The sequence below is a fragment of the Pelobates fuscus genome, chromosome 1 (genome assembly GCF_036172605.1).
Source record: "Pelobates fuscus isolate aPelFus1 chromosome 1, aPelFus1.pri, whole genome shotgun sequence".
Lineage (NCBI taxonomy): Eukaryota > Metazoa > Chordata > Amphibia > Anura > Pelobatidae > Pelobates > Pelobates fuscus.
Window position 1 is genome coordinate 978337 of NC_086317.1, and position 24695 is coordinate 1003031.

Consider the following 24695-nt stretch of genomic DNA (forward strand, 5'->3'; position numbering starts at 1 on the left):
GTCAGTGTGTGTCTCTATGATCTGTCTGTACGTATGTATGTGTCTGTATTGATTTTTCTGTGTCTGTATGAATGTGTCTCTGTCTTTATGGATCTGTGTGTCTGTATGGGTCAGTGTGTGTCTGTATGTGTCTGAATCTGTCTGCATGGGAGTTTGTGAGTCAGTGTGCTTATGTCAGCATGTGTGTCAGTCTGCATGAGTGGGTGGAGCGAATGGGGCAGCAAGTTTTTTTTGCCTCTCGGCAAAGATTTTTGCACCAGCTCTGGTTGGCTGACTGTGACTGGCAGGGAAGGGATTAACTGTGGGTAGGGAGGTTGGTTGACAGTGAAGGGGGTTAACAGTGGACAGTGAGTAACAGTGGCTGACTGGGACTGGCAGGGAAGAGGTTAACAGTGGGTAGTGAGGTTGGCTGACTGGGACTGGCAATGAAGGGGTTTACTGTGGGTAGGGAGATTGGCTGGGTGGGACTGGCAATAAAGGGGTTTACTGCGGGTAGGGAGATTGGCTGGATGGGACTGGCAAGGAGGTTACTGTGGGTAGGGAGGTTGGCTGACAGGGAAGGGGTTAACTGTGGTTAGGGAGGCTGGCGGGGAATGTATTACTTGCATTCCTTACACTAGATAAGACATGCCTCTATTCTCATTGGCTGCAAAAGGTATGTTTCTTTCAGAGACTGGGAATCAGGAACATATTGAAATTTGAGAAGGGGTTGGCTAAGGAGGCTGGGTTACACTGCTGAAATCAGCAAAACATTTCACAGCACTGCAAGAAAACTATACAGAATTGAAAGAAAATAAACTAACCACAGGTATTTTGAGCTTATTAACGTTAATTTAAGCTAATTTAACTTGTTTAGCTGCCTGGAGTGTCCCTTTAAATACAGGCTGATTTTTTTTTAAAGGTTTTGGGATCTGCATCCTGTTCTATAGTTGGGAGTATTAAAACTGTGTGCATTTCATTCTGACCTTTTAAAGGATATTTCACTGCCGCACCCGGAGACTGATGCACTGACTGCCACACTCACCGACTTACATATTCACATACACGCATGCACTCACTGACTGCCACACTCACTGACTTACATATTCACATACACGCATGCACTGACTGCCACACTCACTGACTTACATATTCACATATACACACTCACTGACTGCCACGCACCCCGAGACTGCCACACTCACCGACTGAGACACACACACTGACTTACATATTCACATACACGCATGCACTCACTGACTGCCACACTCACTGGCTTACATATTCACATATACGCATGCACTGACTGCCACACTCACTGACTTACATATTCACATATACGCACTCACTGACTGCCACACTCACCCACTGAGACACACACACTGACTTACATATTCACATAAACGCATGCACTCACTGACTTAAATATTCACATACACGCACTCACTGACTGCCACGCACCCAGAGACTGCCACACTCACCGACTGAGACACACACACACACTGACTTACATATTCACATACACACATGCACTCACTGACTGCCACACTCACTGACTTAAATATTCACATACACGCACTCACTGACTGCCACGCACCCCGAGACTGCCACATTCACTGACTAAGACACACACACACTGACTTACATATTCACATACACGCACGCACTCACTCACTAACTGACTGACAAAGACACACTCAGGGGAAAATATGTTGGGTTCCCCTGGTGTCCTAGTCCAGCCCTGTTGAGAAAACAGCCTATTAAATAGTATACTCTTGGGGAGGGAACAGACTTGCATTCACTATTGCAGTGATTCCTTACCCACCCCCAAGATAAGCCAATGGGTATCCAGACAAATTCTGGACCACTAGTGATCCGGAAAAGGAAGATCACACTCCGAAAGCAAATAGTAAATATTGCTAATCTTTGCACAGTGACACAAACAGCCTGACCCATGGCAAATATTGCCTTTGTTTAATAAATTTGTAAATGTTTGTTATTTTTCTAGTTCAATTCTGAGCATTTTTCACTGGATGTCTAGGCTTCATTGTGCCATGAGTGTGGCTCTATTCCCTTGGTGACAAGAGTGGTTCTATGTGGATCTATTTCATTAAACAATATGTTCTAGAGTCTAGCAGGGAGACAATGTTAATGACGTAAATGTCAGAGTATCTGAAAAAAAGCTAATGAGAACCTGTATGAAATACGCACAAGTTAGCGTTCTGGTGAATAAGCAATGAAATCAGAGTTTCTCCAACTTTAGAGGACTATTATTTTGTCTTGAAATTAGGGTTTAACACGTTATATTTACACAGACACATATAAATAAAATATACACCAAAACATTTCATTCAGCGTGTGCTACAAAGGGCTCCATTAGAGGATGTACAACACTAATAAAAGTTGTTACCCAAGGTTTATTCTCTCACAACTCTACAAAAATACAGTTCTATTTGGATGGTAAAACCAGCAATTCACTTATGTACTCCGTGTACCGCGCCGCAGTCACAGCACACTCCACCAGTCAGAGTGCCTTGCAAGCAATCTCTGCCAACTCTGTCTTCCAAGAGGGAGTCCTGGCTGGAATCAGGGATCCGGAGCCCACCCTTTAGCTGCAAACAAGCTCTCTCCAGCCCCAGATTGTTTCTGGGAGGTTTGGCAATACTTTGACTTGCAGTTCCACTTACTAGTTACAAGTGGGTCCCTCTGTCCTGAGGGAGAGAGCCATTCGGAAGCAATTCCTTGGGAAGTACTCACAGTATTTTTTTTAAGGTGCAAAACATTTGTTGTCAGTGAAAAAAAACTTGATTGCAGCACCAAAAGACTCTGGGATGTCACCATACAGCGGGTATGGCACTGATACCACTGCCAGGACAGCAACTGTCACACCGTATGGCTCTGTCACTCTAATCCTCCTCCACTTAGTACCAGCCCCCTAAGATCCCTGGCACTCAGTACTGTGTCCTCCTGATCAGTGTCCATAGAATCATCATCACTCTGTCCTCCTAACATGACCTGCTGTACAGCCAGGGTGGCACCATCTGAGGTCAGAGATTGCAAACTGTCTGCTCCAAGAGAACCGGGGGCAGAAAGAGTCACCACTGTACCTGTCAAAACACAACAATATATTGGATATTGGAATAGCAGAAAGAGCAAGAACTGAGGTAAACAGTATATTCATATGATTACTAAGAGGGAGGAATACTGAGACCTGAGAGAGTAACAGTGAAGGAGGACGGCCTGAGAAAGTGACAGTGAAGGTGGACGGCCTGAGAGATGACCAGTGAAGGAGGACGGCCTGAGAGAGTGACAGTGAAGGTGGACGGGCTGAGAGTGACAGTGAAGGAGGACGGGCTGAGAGAGTAACAGTGAAGGAGGACGGGCTCAGAGAGTAACAGTGAAGGAGGACGGGCTCAGAGAGTAACAGTGAAGGAGGACGGGCTGAGAGAGTAACAGTGAAGGAGGACGGGCTGAGAGAGTAACAGTGAAGGAGGACGGGCTGAGACAGTAACAGTGAAGGAGGACGGCCTGAGAGAGTAACAGTGAAGGAGGACGGCCTTAGAGTGTAACAGTGAAAGAGGTTGGTCTGAGACAGTAGCAGTGAAGGAGGAAAGGAAGACGGGCTGAGAGGTCGGGCAGTGAAGGAGGTCGGGCTGAGACAGTAACAGTGAAGGTGGACAGGCTGAGAGAGTAACAGTGAAGGAGGTCGGGCTGAGAAAGTAACAGTAAAGGTGGACGGGCTGAGACAGTAACAGTGAAGGAGGACGGGCTGAGACAGTAGCAGTGAAGGAGGACGGGCTGAGAGAGTAACAGTGAAGGAAGTCGGGCTGAGACAGTAACAGTGAAGGTGGACGGGCTGAGACAGTAACAGTGAAGGAGGACGGGCTGAGACAGTAACAGTGAAGGAGGTCGGGCTGAGACAGTAACAATGAAGGAGGTCGGGCTGAGACAGTAACAGTGAAGGTACAGGCTGAGACAGTAACAATGAAGGAGGACGGGCTGAGACAGTAACAGTGAAGGAAGTCGGGCTGAGACAGTATAAGTGAAGACAGTGGTGTCACAACTACTGTATGACCCAACACGTAGAACTATGAAACACAAAACAACATATACCGGGCCTTAGAATGGCTGGACTTAACATTAAGAGAAAGGTCAATAAACAAGCCTAAGTCAGGGTTATACATGGAGACAAAAACGTAATACTAGCCAAAAGTCAGGGATACCAAAAGTAGGGAAAGTCAAATACCAGAAATATCAATGAACAGGAACGCACTCTGACAACCAACAACTGGAACCCACAACAGGGCACTGAGAAAAGGCTAGTCAGGGTTTAAATATGCCTCTCTGTGTACTGATTGGCTAGTATATGACTTTTGACCCCAAAACGTGTGTGCGTCGATGACGTGACGTCACACGCAAGTTGGCGCCATATTTGTTATGGACAAAAGGAATACTGTTATTAAACTCATGACCACAGTGGCCAGCGCCCCTTAGAACGTCACACCGGCAGGGAACCGTCGGCAGGGCCGGACTGGCCCACCGGGATACCGGGAAATTTCCCGGTGGGCCGCGGCACCTGGGGGCTGCTCTGGCAATATATGTGCCACCGGGTGGCCGGTCCGGTGGCACACACTATGAGGGGGCCGGCCGGCAGGCGGCCGCATTGCACGCTGCAGCCTCACCGGTCCGGCGGCACACCTAATGCTGAGGGCTGAGGGAGGAGCATGTCTCTCTACCATGCTCCCTCGCGGTTCCCACAATGCCCAGCAGCATCCGTGCTGGGGATTGTGGGAACCGCGAGGGAGCATGGTAGAGATATGCTCCCTCCCCCTTCAGCCTTCAGCATTAACAGTGCTGCCGGACCGGCGAGGCTGCAGCGTGCAATGCGGCCGCCCCCCTGACTCCTCTCAGGTGGGTGGGGGGGATGGAAGTGGGGGTGTGAATAGAGAGAGAGACAGGGGGGGTGAAAAGAGAGAGAGAGAGAGAGAGAGACAGGGGGGGTGAAGAGAGAGAGACAGGGGGGTGGAGAGAGAGAGAGACAGAGGGGGGGTGGAGAGAGAGAGACAGGGGGGGTGAAGAGAGAGAGAGACAGGGGGGGTGGAGAGAGAGAGACAGAGGGGGGGTGAAGAGAGAGAGAGACAGAGGGGGGTGAAGAGAGAGAGAGAGAAAGGGGGGGTGAAGAGAGAGAGACGGGGGGGTGAAGAGAGAGAGAGACAGAGGGGGGTGAAGAGAGAGAGAGACAGAGGGGGGTGAAGAGAGAGAGAGACAGAGGGGGGTGAAGAGAGAGAGAGACGGGGGGTGAAGAGAGAGAGAGAGACAGAGGGGGGGTGAAGAGAGAGAGAGAGACAGAGGGGGGGGTGAAGAGAGAGAGAGACGGGGGGGTGAAGAGAGAGAGAGACAGAGGGGGGGTGAAGAGAGACAGAGGGGGGGTGAAGAGAGACAGAGGGGGGTGAAGAGAGACAGAGGGGGGTGAAGAGAGAGACGGGGGGGGTGAAGAGAGAGAGAGACAGAGGGGGGGTAGAGAGAGAGAGACAGGGGGGGGAGAGTGCCACAGGGAGAGGGGGAGAGTGAAACACAAGGGGGGAGAGAGGGGCGAATAGAGAGAGACAGAGGGGGAGGGAGAGTGCCAGAGGGAAAAGAGGGATAAAGAGACAGAGGGGGGAGAGTGAGACAAAAGGGGAGAAAGAGGGGTGAATAGAGAGAGACAGAGGGGGAGGGAGAGTGCCACAGGGAAACTCTAGCCCTGGAGCTACGGGATTCCTGGTGGTCCAAGTGGTGAGAGTGAACTCTAGCCCCATACAAACACTGCCCACACACACCATACACATTCACACACTGCCCCCCATACACTTACACAGCCACCCATACACACATTGCCCCACGCACCCTACACACTGAACCTTTCACACACATTGCACCCCTCACACATTGCACCACTGCTCCTATACCCTACTACAGCCCCATATCCCAGCAGACCCCAGGTAAGTTGTCAAACTGTACTTAAACGGTTTGACTACTTACTCTGGGAGCGGGTCCCGGCACTCCTGGCACCATACCCACTACACAGAGCAGTAGTGGTTTTTGTGCATGGATTATTTCTTTAAATAATCTATAGGTGCCCCTCCTGAGATCAGGCTCTGGATCCGACACTGATTTATATTATATATATATATATAATTATGCCTATTATATTTACACATATATTAATGTACATTTATATATGCATAATACACTATGAAATGTCATTGATATGTACAATATGTAATAAGCAGATATTGGCCCAGTCTTGTTGCTAGGTGCATAATCCAGCACAAGAACATATTTAAAGTGAAGAGTGCACCCACAGGACCTCAAAATAAACAAGATAACGTCATTTTTTACAGTTGTGCACTACATACATTCACCATTTCAGTCCCATTACCAAGCTTTCCTTAATATGTCATGGTAGTTGGACTGAAACATTGGTTATATGCAAAGGCACGTCTGCTTAAAATAAATCTGCACTCTTTTTTTTTTAAGCCTATGAGTGCTTTTTTTCACGTTGGAGTAATAATTTTAATTTTAAGTTATCTTTTCTAACTCTGTATCTGCACACTATGCTGGCGCGACGCATTATGGGGCTGGTAAATAATTTTTTTCCCGGGCTGCTTTTAATTCCCAGTCCGGCCCTGACCGTCGGGGAAGAGGATCGGGCAGCTATCCGCCGTGATCCGGGTAAGTAATTTTCTCCCTTTTCAGTGCGACCGCTCTGCTAAGGTGTGGCCGCGCCGACTGGGGTCTTGGGCAGAGTAACAACATCGGCGAGAGAGTAACAGTGAAAGTGGCTGGGATAAGAGGGTAACAGTGACAGAGGGAGCAGGCTGAGAGTCACAGAGAAGGGAGCAGGCTGAAAATGACAAAGAAATAAGCAGGCTGAGTCACAAACATGTAATACTGGCTGAGGATGACAGTGAAGGGGACAAGCTAAGAGAGCCAGATAAGACAGAGGGCTTTAAAAGTGACAGTAATGGGATGGCCTGAGAGTGTCAGAGAGAAAGTGACAATGAAAGGGTGGGCTGAGAGAGAAAGTAGTGGACAGGTTGAGAGAGTGAAAGAAAGGAGACAGCCTGGAAGAATTACAGTGAAGTTAAACAGGCTGCTGGCTACAGTAAAGGTGAACTCTTACCCTCTGACATGCTCATGTCCTCCCCATGCTGAGTTAAGCTTCCTGCAATAGAGTCTGGCCAAAATCTCTGCACAGGTCGGCTCTGGCCACTCTTCTTCTTGGTTTTTGGAGTGTCACTGCTACTGGAATCTAACATAGGCTGAAGGATTCTTCGTCGAGCATTAATAAACCTGACATGAAGTTACACACATACAGTTGCTCAGTAGATAACAGTAATATTAAAGGACAAATAAACGCACCGAGACTGCTTCATCTCAAGTAAGTGATCTGGGCACAGTGGTCTTGTCATTTTTAACTCTTCAATGTAAAACATTTGCCATTTGGTAGAAATTGCAATGTTTCCATTGTAGGGTTACATACACCTCTACTGGCCGTTTCCTTATAGCCACCGGTGGGATGTCCTCCTCAACTCAGTCCTGCAACCATCATCCATAGAAACATACAATGTGACGGCAGATAAGAACCATTCGGCCCATCTAGTCTGCCCAATTTTCTAAATACTTTCATTAGTCCCTGGCATTATCTTATAGTTAGGATAGCCTTATGCCTATCCCACGCATGCTTAAACTCCTTTACTGTGTTAACCTCTACCACTTCAGCTGGAAGGCTATTCCATGCATCCACTACCCTCTCAGTAAAGTAATACTTCCTGATAGTATTTTTAAACCTTTGTCCCTCTAATTTAAGACTATGTACTCTTGTTGTGGTAGTTTTTCTTCTTTTAAATATAGTCTCCTCCTTTACTGTGTTGATTCCCTTTATGTATTTAAATGTTTCTATCATACCCCCCCTGTCTCGTCTTTCCTCCAAGCTATACATGTTAAGTTCCTTTAACCTTTCCTGGTAAGTTTTATCCTGCAATCCATGAACCAGTTTAGTAGCCCTTCTCTGAACTCTCTCTAAGGTATCAATATCCTTCAGAAGATACGGTCTCCAGCACTGTGTACAGTACTCCAAGTGAGGTCTCACCAGTGTTCTGTACAATGGCATGAGCACTTCCCTCTTTCTACTGCTAATACCTCTCCCTATACAACCAAGCATTCTGCTAGCATTTCCTGCTGCTCTATTACATTGTCTGCCTACCTTTAAGCCATCAGAAATAATCACCCCTAAATCCCTTTCCTCAGATGTTGAGGTTAGGACTCGATCAAATATTCTGCACTCAGTCCTTGGGTTTTTACGTCCAAGATTAAGATTACATTGAAAGGGCCTTCTATATCTCGTCTCTGCTATTTTATGTATGTAACTTACTTGTTGTTAAATATCCCCATTTTATAATTGTAAATTTCTGCAAAGTATGTTTGCGCGATACAAATACTACTAATAATAATTTGATTGGAGAAGGGTTTTGTTTTGTTGCACATGCGTATCTCATCACCAATGCTTCTCAATAAAAAGCATTGGATGGGAACCAGGAAGTGTCAGCAGGCATGGTGTCTCTGAGCTCGAAATGAAATTAGTGATCTTTAGGAAACTAAAAACGTTTAAAATACCAAATGGGGTGGACAGAGATCACAGAAACAGAAGGGAACCCATAGCCCCCAAAAAAACTTTGTTATTTTCAGAACTCTAGGTTCTCTTTAAATCCACTAATTCTGAGTTTATCTCTGGTGAAGTCAGCAGTCTGCACAGTGTAAGAGCTGAATACGTACCAGTTATTAACTTGAAGTAACGTAAGGTTAGTCTGAGCAGCAATCTGCTTCTTCTCATCTTCCGTGGGGTACGGATGCTGCAGAGAGACACAGACTATCAGCATTCTGACTGGGAAACATGTTTGAGGCAAACTTTTTTTCACAAAGACGAATTGATTAATTTTATTTTCAGTGCACCCATATTTCTTGGCTTTCGGCTGCGAAATGTACATATGATTCGGTAGTTAGTACTGCTGGATATACGCTATCATAGCCAATTGATCTTCATTGTGATATAGAGTCAGGAATGCTAGATGTACGCCATCGGTATCATAGCCAATTAATATTTATTATGATACAGAGCCAGGATCACTCGATGTACACTATCTGTATCATAGCCGAATAACATTCATTATAATACAGAGCCAGGATCGCTCGATGTACACTATCTGTATCATAGCCGAATAACATTCATTATAATACAGAGGCAGGATTGCTCGATGTACACTATCTGTATCATAGCCGATTAACATTCATTATGATACAGAGCCAGGATCGTTCGATGTACACTATCTTTATCATAGCCGATTAACATTCATTATGATACAGAGTCAGGATCGCTAGTTGTACACCAACGGTATCATAGCCGATTAACATTCATTATGATACAGAGCTAGGATCGCTCGATGTACACTATCTGTATCATAGCCGAATAACATTCATTATGATACAGAGTCAGGATCGCTAGTTGTACACCAACGGTATCATAGCCGATTAACATTCATTATGATACAGAGCCAGGATCGCTCGATGTACACTATCTGTATCATAGCCGATTAACATTCATTATGATACAGAGCCAGGATCGCTCGATGTACACTATCTGTATCATAGCCGATTAACATTCATTATGATACAGAGCCAGGATCGCTCGATGTACACTATCTGTATCATAGCCGATTAACATTCATTATAATACAGAGCCAGGATCGCTCGATGTACACTATCTGTATCATAGCCGATTAACATTCATTATGATACAGAGTCAGGATCACTCGATGTACACTATCTGTATCATAGCCGATTAACATTCATTATAATACAGAGCCAGGATCGCTCGATGTACACTATCTGTATCATAGCCGATTAACATTCATTATGATATAGAGTCAGGATCACTCGATGTACACTATCTGTATCATAGCCGATTAACATCCATTATAATACAGAGCCATGATCGCTCGATGTACACTATCTTTATCATAGCCGATTAACATTCATTATGATACAGAGTCAGGATCACTCGATGTATGCTATCTGTATCATAGCCGATTAACATTCATTATGATACAGAGTCAGGATCACTCGATGTACACTATCTGTATCATAGCCGATTAACATCCATTATAATACAGAGCCATGATCGCTCGATGTACACTATCTTTATCATAGCCGATTAACATTCATTATGATACAGAGTCAGGATCACTCGATGTATGCTATCTGTATCATAGCCGATTAACATTCATTATGATACAGAGTCAGGATCGCTCGATGTACACTATCTGTATCATAGCCGATTAACATTCATTATAATACAGAGCCAGGATCGCTCGATGTACACTATCTGTATCATAGCCGATTAACATTCATTATAATACAGAGGCAGGATCGCTCGATGTACACTATCTGTATCATAGCCGATTAACATTCATTATAATACAGAGCCATGATCGCTCGATGTACACTATCTTTATCATAGCCGATTAACATTCATTATGATACAGAGGCAGGATCGCTAGTTGTACACCAACGGCATCATAGCCGATTAATCTTCAATATTATACAGTTTGGATGACTGGATGTACGCTATCTGTATCATAGCTGATCAATCTTCCTTATGATACAGATTTAGCATTTGTTATATTGTTTAGGTGAATAGGTTATTTAGTGATTATAACACTTACCCCAATGTGTTGAAAAAGCCACGATCTCATGACATTAGTAGCCTGTTTGGGGAGCACTCCTCGCTTGTTCTTTCCAGACCCATCATCTGAATGCAGAAGCCCTAGATCCTGGCTGAGTTGTAACTGGAGCTACAGAAAAAAATATACATATATTTACAGAAAAAATAAACAAAAAAAGATAAAAAAAAGATTGTGGATCTAGCGATAAAGAGGTGGGATTACGACTTGGGGACGTTAAGAAGTGGAATCTAGAGGAGAGGCAGGATAATGTCAGGAGACGCTAGGAATCAGAATCTAGAGAGAGGTGGGATTATATCAGGAGACGTTAGGAATCAGAATCTAGAGAGAGGTGGGATTATATCAGGAGACGTTAGGAATCAGAATCTAGAGAGAGGTGGGATTATATCAGGAGACGTTAGAAAGCAGAATCTAGACAGAGAGGGATATTAACTATGAGGAGTGAGAAAGAAGGACAAAGGTAACAGGGATGGGATGACTAAAGAGCAGAGAATTGAGATTGTCCAACATATTTGCTTAGAAAGAGATATGTCAGACATTTTTGCAGGTGGTACTAAATACATGCTTACCAATAAATGAATAGTTATCTGCATGGTCACGGTTCAAGATCCATAGCACATGGGATATTGGTTCACCAATTGGCGAGGCGCAACAGTCCCAGAACACCCTGCAGTCACCATGTCCTTCCTGCTCCATTAGCTTTTTAGTCAAATAGAGGAGAAGGACACCAGCATGAAACGGACAGGAACAGGAAGAACTCAGAGCAGAACAGAACCATCACGGAGAAAAAGCACCAAGGAGGGCCTTGTTGACCATGGCCAGACAGATAATAGTTTATGAGTAAGCATACATCTACTTTGTAATCATACTGTGGTCATGGTTCACACAATCCATATCAAATGGGAGAAGGTCTACCCAAGCAGCATGGACATAAAAACAGGTTGTCATGGCAAAAAGTGCAGGAGATTAAATGGGAACAACTTCCTCTAGAACTGTTCTGCCAAATAAAGCGTCAATGGATGCAAACACATCAAAACATTAAAATATGGCAAAAGTGTGCAAGGAGGACCAACTGGCGGCTTTTAAAATATGCTCCATGGACGTGTCATTTATACCCTGTGTGTCAAATAACTCATTACTCCATTACTGTCAGGACTAACCGAACCCTAACGTAAAGTTGTACTGGTCCTTAAAGTGGCTGAGCTGGCGACAGTGACAAATGAATATCTTAAAGCAGACAAAAAGGTACAGTTCAATAGGCCAAGGTCAAGGACAACAGAGGAGCACAGTATTGAGCCGAGGTCAGAATTACCGAGAGGAAGAATATAGCCAGACCAGCCAAGGTCAGAATTACCGAGAGGAAGAATATAGTCAGACCAGTCAAGGTCAGGATTACCGAGAGGAAGAATATAGTCAGACCAGTCAAGGTCAGGATTACCGAGAGGAAGAATATAATCAGACCAGCCAAGGTCAGGATTACCGAGAGGAAGAATATAGTACGACCAGTCAAGGTCAGGATTACCGAGAGGAAGAATATAGTCAAACAAGCCCAGATCATGATTACCGAGAAGAAGGATAGTCAGACAAGCCAAGGTCATGATTACAGAGAGGAAGAATATAGTCAGACAAGCCCAGATCATCATTACTCAGAGGAAGAATAGTCAGACAAGCTAAGGTCAGGATTACCGAGAGGAAGAATATAGTCAGACCAGCCAATGTCAGGATTACCGAGAGGAAGAATATATAGTCAGACAAGCCAAGGTCAGGATTACAGAGAGGAAGAATATAGTCAGACCAGCCAAGATCATGATTACCGAGAGGAAGAATATAGTCAAACCAGCCAAGGTCAGGATTACCGAGAGGAAGAATATAGTAAGACCAGCCAAGGTCAGGATTACCGAGAGGAAGAATATAGTCAGACAAGCCCAGAGGAAGAATAGTCAGACAAGCCAAGGTCATGATTACCGAGAGGAAGAATATAGTCAGACCAGCCAAGGTCAGGATTACCGAGAGGAAGAATATAGTCAAACCAGCCAAGGTCAGGATTACCGAGAGGAAGAATATAGTCAGACCAGTCAAGGTCAGGATTACAGAGAGAAAGAATATAGTCAAACCAGCCACGGTCAGGATTACAGAGAGGAAGAATATAGTCAAACCAGCCAAGGTCAGGATTACCGAGAGGAAGAATATAGTCAGACAAGCCAAGGTCATGATTACAGAGAGGAAGAATATAGTCAGACAAGCCAAGGTCATGATTACAGAGAGGAAGAATATAGTCAGACAAGCCAAGGTCAGGATTACAGAGAGGAAGAATATAGTCAAACCAGCCAAGGTCAGGATTACAGAGAGGAAGAATATAGTCAAACCAGCCAAGATCAGGATTACCGAGAGGAAGAATATAGTCAAACCAGCCAAGGTCATGATTACAGAGAGGAAGAATATAGTCAGACAAGCCCAGATCATGATTACTGAGAGGAAGAATAGTCAGACAAGCCAAGGTCAGGATTACAGAGAGGAAGAATATAGTCAAATAGCCAAGGTCAGGATTACCGAGCGGAAGAATATAGTCAGACCAGCCAAGGTCAGGATTACTGAGCGGAAGAATATAGTCAGACCAGCCAAGGTCAGGATTACCGAGAGGAAGAATATAGTCAGACCAGCCAAGGTCAGGATTACAGAGAAGAAGAATATAGTCAGACCAGCCAAGGTCAGGATTACAGAGAGGAAGAATATTGTCAGACCAGCCAAGGTCAGGATTACAGAGAGGAAGAATATAGTCAAACCAGCCAAGGTCAGGATTACAGAGAGGAAGAATATAGTCAGACCAGTCAAGGTCAGGATTACCGAGTGGAAGAATATAGTCAGACAAGCCCAGATCATGATTACCGAGAGGAAGAATATAGTCAGACAAGCTCAGATCATGATTACCGAGAGGAAGAATAGTAAAACAAACCAAGGTCAGGATTACAGAGAAGAAGAATATAGTCAGACCAGCCAAGGTCTTGATTACGGAGATGAAGAATATAGTCAGACAAGCTCAGATCATGATTACAGAGAGGAAGAATAGTTACTAGGTCAGACAACAGAATAGCCAAAATAGTATGAACCATGACAGACAAAGAGTTGCAGAAAGAAAAGTCTTTTAAAGGACCAGGAGAACTAACTTTTCTCGTCAAAAATGACACCAAAATGCAAGTGACCTGCTATCACAAAGACTATATATAGCAGATATAAGATAAGACTAGTATAAATGTATTACCGGGCTTTAGAGTGGCCAGACTTAACATAATAAATAGAGAAACCGTAGTCAATAAACCTAGGTCAGGGTAACAGAGAGACAGCAAAATCGCAAACAACCAGAGATCAGATACACAGTAAATAAAACAGGCAGGCAAACAGGACAGGTAAGGGTTACAGAGAAATTCAGGGTCAAGAACAAAAGCCAAGGTCAATACCAGAAAACACTATGAATCAAGGAATGCATTATAGTATTACTATATAGGTTGGATTGCGCGAATGAATGTGGAATTCTCTGCACGCAGACCCTTCAGAGATCCCTTCCCTGCATGGGCTGCACAAACAGCTCTTGCGTTCAGCAAGCACAGCATCAGGACCGGGTAAGTAACGCTACACCTGTATAGTTGGAAAATCACAGATTGGCTCGCCGTCAAATTAAGATGCAGGTCTTGGGGCTTATAAACAGAGCACAAAGGGAAGTTCTGTGACATCAAAAATGCCAGAATGACGCTCTGCGTCACTACGGATGTCAGTCAGGTTGCACATCAATATCGACACAGGAGTGATGCCGTGTGTCAAAAGTGATAAACAGTGTCAATATACACAGCATATCTATGCCTAGCAGATCCAGGTAACTTAACAATTATTTCAGAAACACAGGGTGGACACAGATGCAGGCGGAGACAATATGCAGCAACAGAACAAGGCCTGCACATACTCACCAAAGCAACCTAATTGGCAAATTACTGCAAGATGAAAGCTCAAGATTGTTCTCCCAGCCAGACCATCCTTGGAACCACCAAATGGTCGCTAGCCCAGGTCTACATCCTATCAATAACTACTTGCAGGGTAGAAGATCTTGATTGCAAGGTAAATTAAAAAAATCTTGCATAGTTTCTAAAGTTCAGTCATCTCAAAAGGAGGCAGAGCCATATTGGAGTATTAAAAGTGGGGAAATGGAAGGAGGTGTTGACTGCAAGGGTCTCTGACATTCTTCTGGGTTTCCTTTTGGGTACCAAAATCCCACATGTAACGTATCTCATGGAACATGCCCACATTAAGATGCAATTAAAGTTAATGTCTGAAGAGGATTTAAATGTTTTTACCAGGTCACAATAAACATTAGAAGCCAAAGTAGATTACATTGTATATAATGGATTGCCTCTTACCTGGTTCCTGATGGTCTCATGCCAGATGCAAATCCTGCTGTTCATTTATTGGCTGAGAGCATCAGCTGAGTTCTCTCAGTCAATGAATAAACCTCTATGCAAAGAATAAGCACAAAACATTATTCAGAATGGAACTGTTGCTCCAGGCTGGCTAATGAAGGCTGCCGGATGAGGACTTACACCACTAGCAATATAAAATATCCAAATATGAGCTGAGTTTAATACAGAAATGCTCACATATAAGATCATCGCATCATGACCACTTTAAAACACTGAAGTAAACCGGCACCTCCCTACATTGCTGGTGGAACTGTCCCAAACTCAAACTGCTCTGGGCCCAGGTGGGCGACCTCATCGAAACGATCCTCGACAAACTGATCACCGCGCAACCATGGACCATGCTACTTAGTAAACCGCTGGACTCACTAACCAGGAGCGAAAACAAACTAGCCGCCCGGATCACCCTAGTAACGCGATGGGCAATAGCGGAACTATGGGCAGATAAACGAACCCCCGAGCTATCAACCATAATCAGCAAAATTAAAGAAACCCGTGACCTGGACAAACTAACGGCACAGATACACGACACGTACAAAGCATTCCACCGAACCTGGGACCCCTGGGACACGAACCACATGAAACTGAACATAACCTCAAAGAGCTAACCACCCCAAGTCAATACCACCCCTCCACCGATATCACCCCGAACAGAAAAGACCCAGCACACGATGAACGCCACAACCAACACAACAACAGAACACCCAGCAAAGATACCACAACAGGGCACCCCCACCCCCCACTTCCTTCCCTCTCCTCCCTTTCCTCATCTTCTCCACCCCCTCTTATCCTACAGGGGCCCGGCTGGCGCGGGCACGTGGGGTGGGAAGCTAGCCCACATCCAACACCATCCACACAATCCCCCTCGCTGACAACACACAAGGCACCTGGTTTAACTGGGACGGGGGCGGAACGGGGCAAAATTCAGGTTGGAGACGCACTAAACACCCAACCCAGTCCTTACAATGGCTTCCTGTATCCTATAGGAGTCAATACAAAGTACTAATCCATACCTATAAAGCATTGAACAATTCTAGCCCCTCCGTAGGTATGCCCCGTCTCGGTCTCTCTGCTCTGTCCATGATCTTTTCCTGTCCGCTGCTCGCACACATACGGCCAACTCACGCTTGCAGAACTTGTCGCGGGCGACTCCCTTCCTATGGAATAGCCTGCCTACCGCCATCAGACTTACCCCTAGTCTTCAATCGTTTAAGAAGTGCCTTAAAACCCATCTCTTCGGGAAAGCTTATGGCCTCCCAGAGTAATCTCTACCTCACATACCTGTCCCTTGCTCTCTCCTAAAGGGCAGCACTCTATTCTCTCCCCAATCTCTGCTTCACTCCACCTCGTTTGATTGCTATCTCCTGTCCGGTTGTGTTTTACACCACACCTCCTATAGACTGGAAGCTCATCTGAGCAGGGTCCTCTTCAACCTATTGTTCCTGTAAGTTTTTGTAATGGTCTCATTTGTTGTTTAAATCTTCCCCTTTTACAATATTGTAAAGAGCTATGGAATATGTTGGCGCTATATAAATGCCAAAAATAAATAACGAAATATTTCATACAACATTACAATACAATTGTGCTTTTATCAAGTAGAAAATATGTAGTAGAACACCCCCAATGCCCCTTGTTCTAAGGACCATAGCAAAGAGCATAGCATGGGTATCCTGTAACTTAGTGAGACACCTCTAACATTAAACAGTTACCTGTGAATTCTGGATCCTGATGGTGCCCGGCGACAATGCTTGAGCCACAACTTGTCCCTGTGGAGTGACCACTGTCACTGGTTGGTATACCGTGCCACCTTGTAGGCAGGAAGAATGGGGAAAGGTAGGACATAAAGCATTAACTAGAGCAGAATTCAATAGGCTTAGATAAGAGAGATTGATGCTTTTATTACCTGCTACTGTTGCCACAGCCACATTTCCTTGCTGCAAAGCAGATGCAGGAACCACAATCCCTTGAGGGCTGAGAGCACCACTAAGTCCACTCTAGAAGTAAGAAATAACAGACTTCCTGTTACCGCAATCATTATACATCAGACCTAAAGTCAAGGATGGAAGAGGCAAGATACAGGGGAGCCAACCACTTTGGAAGTTGAAGGATGAAAGCAAAGCAGTGTGATTTGGATGCTGAATAGTGGAAGCAGAGCATTTTGGAGGCTGGAGAATGGAATCAGAGCACTTTGATGGATGAATAGTGGAAGCAGAGTGTTTTGAAGGCTGAATAAGGGAAGCAGATGGTTTTGGAGGCTGAATAAGGGAAGCAGAGCATTTTGGAGGCTGAATAAGGGAAGCAGAGCGTTTTGAAGGCTGAATAAGGGAAGCAGAGCGTTTTGAAGGCTGAATAAGGGAAGCAGAGCGTTTTGAAGGCTGAATAAGGGAAGCAGAGCGTTTTGGAGGCTGAATAAGGGAAGCAGAGCATTTTGAAGGCTGAATAAGGGAAGCAGAGCATTTTGGAGGCTGAATAATGGAAGCAGAGCGTTTTGAAGGCTGAATAAGGGAAGCAGAGCATTTTGGAGGCTGAATAAGGGAAGCAGACCGTTTTGGAGGCTGAATAAGGGAAGCAGAGGGTTTTGGAGGCTGAATAAGGGAAGCAGAGCATTTTGGAGGCTGAATAAGGGAAGCAGAGCGTTTTGGAGGCTGAATAAGGGAAGCAGAGGGTTTTGGAGGCTGAATAAGGGAAGCAGAGCATTTTGGAGGCTGAATAAGGGAAGCAGAGGGTTTTGGAGGCTGAATAAGGGAAGCAGAGGGTTTTGGAGGCTGAATAATGGAAGCAGAGCGTTTTGGAGGCTGAATAATGGAAGCAGAGCGTTTTGAAGGCTGAATAATGGAAGCAGAGCATTTTGGAGGCTGAATAAGGGAAGCAGAGTGTTTTGGAGGCTGAATAATGGAAGCAGAGCGTTTTGAAGGCTGAATAAGGGAAGCAGACCGTTTTGAAGGCTGAATAATGGAAGCAGACTGTTTTGAAGGCTGAATAATGGAAGCAGACTGTTTTGAAGGCTGAATAAGGGAAGCAGAGTGTTTTGGAGGCTGAATAATGGAAGCAGAGCGTTTTGAAGGCTGAATAATGGAAGCAGAGCATTTTGGAGGCTGAATAAGGGAAGCAGACCGTTTTGAAGGCTGAATAATGGAAGCAGACCGTTTTGAAGGCTGAATAATGGAAGCAGACTGTTTTGAAGGCTGAATAAGGGAAGCAGAGCATTTTGGAGGCTGAATAAGGGAAGCAGAGCATTTTGGAGGCTGAATAAGGGAAGCAGAGGGTTTTGGAGGCTGAATAAGGGAAGCAGAGGGTGAAAAATAAGGGAAGTGTGACAAATGAAGAGTTAGATGAACAGGACAAAGAATGTGGGAGAAAAGGGGTTCAGAAACTCATTTCACAGACTGATGATGGGACAAAGGGGAGCTGTACACATGGATTGCTGAATTTGGAACCCCAAATTGCCATGTTGGGGGGAGAAAACAGGGGAGCTGAGCATCTCCATATGGAACAAGTGGAGAAGTGGAGGATATTAGAGGTGAATGATAAGATATTGGCCGAGAGTGTTACTATAGATGGAGATAGGAAGCGTACAGGAATGTCAAGGTGCATGAAAACAGCTAGCACCTCTACTACTCCTTCTTTCTAGGGAAGAGAATACAATCTGACATGATGTACTAGTGCTGGAATGTGTGCCCCCCCCCCGGGAATCATGATCAGGTGTCAGCCCATAGGGTCTACCTGCACTGGGGAGTAGGGTCCGCCAGCATCTCCACTCAGTAAAGTTTCACTGTTCATCTTGGTCTTAAGGCAGGAAATGTAGCGGCTGCAGAAATCCTTGCACAGTTCATTCACTTTCTCCAACTCTAACAGGTGGATCCTCAGAACCTGGATTGCTTTCACCATCTGCAACACACAGTAATAGAACGGGTAGTACAGCGTCACAGCACACACAGTAATAGAACGGGTAGTACAGCGTCACAGCACACACAGTAATAGAACGGGGAGTACAGCGTCACAGCACACACTAACAACACACAGTAATAGAACGGGGAGTACAGTGTCACAGCACAGACTAACAACACACAGTAATAGAACGGGTAGTACAGTGTCACAGCACACACTAACAACACACAGTAATAGAACGGGGAGCACAGCGTCAAAGCACACACTAACAACACACAGTAATAGAACGGGGAGCACAGCGTCACAGCACAGACTAACAACACACAGTAATAGAACGGGTAGTACAGCGTCACAGTACACACTAACAACACACAGTAATAGAACGGGGAGTACAGCGTCACAGTACACACTAACAACACACAGTAATAGAACGGGGAGTACAGCATCACAGCACACACTAACAACACACAGTAATAGAACGGGTAGTACAGTGTCACAGCACACATTAACAACACACAGTATTAGAACGGGGAGTACAGCGTCACAGCACACACAGTAACAGAACAGGGAGCACAGTGTCACAGCACACACTAACAACACACAGTATTAGAACGGGGAGTACAGCGTCACAGCACACACAGTAACAGAACGGGGAGTACAGCGTCACAGCACACACAGTAATAGAACGGGGAGTACAGTGTCACAGCACAGACTAATAACACACAGTATTAGAACGGGTAGTACAGCGTCACAGCACACACTAACAACACACAGTATTAGAACGGGGAGTACAGTGTCACAGCACACACAGTAATAGAACGGGGAGTACAGCGTCACAGCACACACTAACAACACACAGTATTAGAACGGGGAGCACAGCGTCACAGCACACACAGTAATAGAACGGGTAGTACAGCGTCACATCACACACTAACAACACACAGTATTAGAACGGGGAGTACAGCGTCACAGCACACACAGTAATAGAACGGGGAGCACAGTGTCACAGTACACACTAACAACACACAGTAATAGAACGGGGAGCACAGTGTCACGGTACACACTAACAACACACAGTATTAGAACGGGGAGTACAGTGTCACAGTACACACTAACAACACACAGTAATAGAACGGGGAGTACAGCGTCACGGTACACACTAACAACACACAGTAATAGAACGGGGAGCACAGCGTCACAGCACACACTAATAACACACAGTATTAGAACGGGTAGTACAGCGTCACAGCACACACAGTAATAGAACGGGTAGTACAGCGTCACAGCACACACTAACAACACACAGTAATAGAACGGGGAGTACAGCGTCATAGCACACACTAACAACACACAGTAATAGAACGGGGAGTACAGCGTCACAGCACACACTAACAACACACAGTAATAGAACGGGGAGTACAGCGTCACAGCACACACTAACAACACACAGTAATAGAACGGGTAGTACAGCGTCACAGCACACACAATATTAGAACGGGTAGTACAGCGTCACAGCACACACAGTAATAGAACGGGGAGTACAGTGTCACAGCACACACTAACAACATACAGTAATAGAACGGGGAGTACAGCGTCACAGCACACACTAACAACATACAGTAATAGAACGGGGAGTACAGTGTCACAGCACACACTAACAACACACAGTAATAGAACGGGGAGTACAGTGTCACAGCACACACTAACAACACACTGTAATAGAACGGGGAGTACAGCGTCACAGCACACACTAACAACACACAGTAATAGAACGGGGAGTACAGCGTCATAGCACACACTAACAACACACAGTAATAGAACGGGGAGTACAGCGTCACAGCACACACAGTATTAGAACGGGTAGTACAGCGTCACAGCACACACAGTATTAGAACGGGTAGTACAGCGTCACAGCACACACTAACAACACACAGTAATAGAACGGGGAGTACAGTGTCACAGCACACACTAACAACACACAGTAATAGAAAGGGGAGTACAGTGTCACAGCACACACTAACAACACACAGTAATAGAAAGGGGAGTACAGTGTCACAGCACACACTAACAACACACAGTAATAGAACGGGGAGTACAGTGTCACAGCACACACTAACAACACACAGTAATAGAACGGGGAGTACAGTGTCACAGCACACACTAACAACACACAGTAATAGAACGGGGAGTACAGCGTCATAGCACACACTAACAACACACAGTAATAGAACGGGGAGTACAGCGTCATAGCACACACAGTATTAGAACGGGGAGTACAGTGTCACAGCACACACTAACAACATACAGTAATAGAACGGGGAGTACAGTGTCACAGCACACACTAACAACATACAGTAATAGAACGGGGAGTACAGCGTCACAGTACACACTAACAACACACAGTAATAGAACGGGGAGTACAGCGTCACAGCACACACTAACAACACACAGTAATAGAACGGGGAGTACAGCGTCATAGCACACACAGTATTAGAACGGGGAGTACAGTGTCACAGCACACAGTAACAACATACAGTAATAGAACGGGGAGTACAGTGTCACAGCACACACTAACAACATACAGTAATAGAACGGGGAGTACAGTGTCACAGCACACACTAACAACATACAGTAATAGAACGGGGAGTACAGTGTCACAGCACACACTAACAACATACAGTAATAGAACGGGGAGTACAGTGTCACAGCACACACTAACAACATACAGTAATAGAACGGGGAGTACAGTGTCACAGCACACACTAACAACATACAGTAATAGAACGGGGAGTACAGCGTCACAGTACAAATTAACAACACACAGTAATAGAACGGGGAGTACAGCGTCATAGCACACACTAACAACACACAGTAATAGAACGGGGAGCACAGTGTCACAGTACACACTAACAACACACAGTAATAGAACGGGGAGTACAGCGTCACAGTACAAACTAACAACACAGAGTACATAGAACAGGAAATGTCCAAACAACATAAATGAGGTCGTTAAGCGCAAACAGTGATTATAGTTACCTCCGGCAAGGTAATAAGATTCCTATACAATATAAAAGAGAAACATCATTGTGCAGTATGTATATGCAGAAACAAGAAAAAAATAAAATAAATTTTAAAAGGGAAAGTAAACGTACTGGGAAGACACAATCTATAGAGCCTATAAGTTGGCTCTAAACTGTGAAGGCATCAAACAAAGGCTTGAAGATACACTTTGCTTGTAATAGATGAAGGTTCTTTATAGCAGCATAAAGTTTTAGGAACCAAAATAATACATTTGAATTACATTTTATTAGTATAACACTTCAATAAAATAAAATATAACCGCACAATGCGTTTTAACTGTTACACAGACTTCCTCAGGTGAATATAGCTAGCAGACTAAAGGTATGGTATATATAACCCTAATAGCCCTAATTAGAATTACACCCAACTTTAATTAGTACCCAACTTTAATTCCGTACACCATAACCTTACCTCCATATTAGTAGATGATATGTAAATGCCAGTCAAAATATGATGCCATATGATTGTGCCGCCATATTGCGACTGGCATTTACATATCTACTAAATAGAAGTGTTCCCTATTTTGCAATTGGCCCACTTCCTGTTTCCATATATGGAATGGTTGAGTTGTTTTCCAATTAAAGTTGGGTGTAATTCTAATTAGGGCTATTAGGGTTATATATACCATACCTTTAGTCTGCTAGCTATATTCACCTGAGGAAGTCTGTGTAACAGTTGAAACGCATTGTGCGGTTATATTTTAATTTATTGAAGAGTTATACTAATAACATGTAATTCAAATGTATTATTTTGGTTCCTGATATGCTGCTATGAACAAGCTACTCCTGGAACCTACATCTATTACAAGCAAAGTGTATCTTCAAGCCTTTGTTTGATGCCTTCACATTTTAGAGCCAACTTGTAGGCTCTGTAGATTGTGAGTCTTCCCAGTACCTTTCCATTTTCTGTTTCTGCATATACATACTGAACTATGTTTCTCTTTTATATTATATAGGAATCTTATTACCTTGCAGGAGGTAACTAATCACTGTTTGCACGGTACATGGAATGAGTAGCACAGGGTGACCGTAACACTGCTAGCACACAGTGACACACGGTACACGGAATGAGTAGCACAGGGTGACCGTAACACTGCTAGCACACAGTGACACACATGGTACATGGAATGAGTAACACAGGGTGATCGTAACACTGCTAGCACACAGTGACACACGGTACATGGAATGAGTAGCACAGGGTGACAGTAACACTGCTAGCACACAGTGACACACACGGTACATGGAATAAGTAGCACAGGGTGACCGTAACACTGCTAGCACACAGCGACACACGGTACATGGAATGAGTAGCACAGGGTGACAGTAACACTGCTAGCACACAGTGACACACGGTACATGGAATAAGTAGCACAGGGTGACCGTAACACTGCTAGCACACAGCGACACACGGTACATGGAATGAGTAGCACAGGGTGACAGTAACACTGATAGCACACAGTGACACACGGTACATGGAATGAGTAGCACAGGGTGACCGTAACACTGATAGCACACAGTGAAACACGGTACATGGAATGAGTAGCGCAGGGTGACAGTAACACTGCTAGCACACAGCGACACACGGTACATGGAATGAGTAGCACGGGGTGACCGTAACACTGCTAGCACACAGCGACACACGGTACATGGAATGAGTAGCGCAGGGTGACAGTAACACTGATAGCACACAGTGACACACATGGTACATGGAATAAGTAGCACAGGGTGACAGTAACACTGCTAGCACACAGCGACACACGGTACATGGAATGAGTAGCACAGGGTGACAGTAACACTGATAGCACACAGCGACACACGGTACATGGAATGAGTAGCACAGGGTGACCGTAACACTGCTAGCACACAGTGACACACACGGTACATGGAATGAGTAGCACAGGGTGACCGTAACACTGCTAGCACACAGTGACACACACGGTACATGGAATAAGTAGCACAGGGTGATCGTAACACTGCTAGCACACAGCGACACACGGTACATGGAATGAGTAGCACAGGGTGACCGTAACACTGCTAGCACACAGTGACACACACGGTACATGGAATGAGTAGCACAGGGTGACAGTAACACTGATAGCACACAGTGACACACGGTACATGGAATGAGTAGCACAGGGTGACCGTAACACTGCTAGCACACAGTGACACACGGTACATGGAATGAGTAGCACAGGGTGACCGTAACACTGCTAGCACACAGTGACACACACGGTACATGGAATAAGTAGCACAGGGTGATCGTAACACTGCTAGCACACAGCGACACACGGTACATGGAAGGAGTAGCACAGGGTGACCGTAACACTGCTAGCACACAGTGACACACACGGTACATGGAATGAGTAGCACAGGGTGACAGTAACACTGATAGCACACAGTGACACACGGTACATGGAATGAGTAGCACAGGGTGACCGTAACACTGCTAGCACACAGTGACACACACGGTACATGGAATAAGTAGCACAGGGTGATCGTAACAC

At 45.0% G+C, this 24695-nt stretch overlaps 1 protein-coding gene across 2 annotated transcripts in view; it reads right to left on the reverse strand.

The window, feature by feature from the left end:
- Positions 1-2376: 2376 nt before the first annotated feature.
- The window catches only part of PKNOX1 (PBX/knotted 1 homeobox 1), a 57219-nt gene continuing 34900 nt past the window's right edge, over positions 2377-24695 (reverse strand). For both annotated transcript variants that reach the window (XM_063445577.1, XM_063445568.1), the window contains exons 5-11: positions 18947-19111; positions 17127-17217; positions 16933-17030; positions 10743-10871; positions 8797-8873; positions 7145-7314; positions 2377-3086 (exon numbers count right to left, since the gene is read on the reverse strand). In XM_063445577.1, coding sequence (XP_063301647.1) covers positions 2881-3086; positions 7145-7314; positions 8797-8873; positions 10743-10871; positions 16933-17030; positions 17127-17217; positions 18947-19111 — 936 coding nt within the window. In that variant the 3' untranslated portion in view covers positions 2377-2880. The remainder of the gene's footprint in view (positions 3087-7144; positions 7315-8796; positions 8874-10742; positions 10872-16932; positions 17031-17126; positions 17218-18946; positions 19112-24695) is intronic.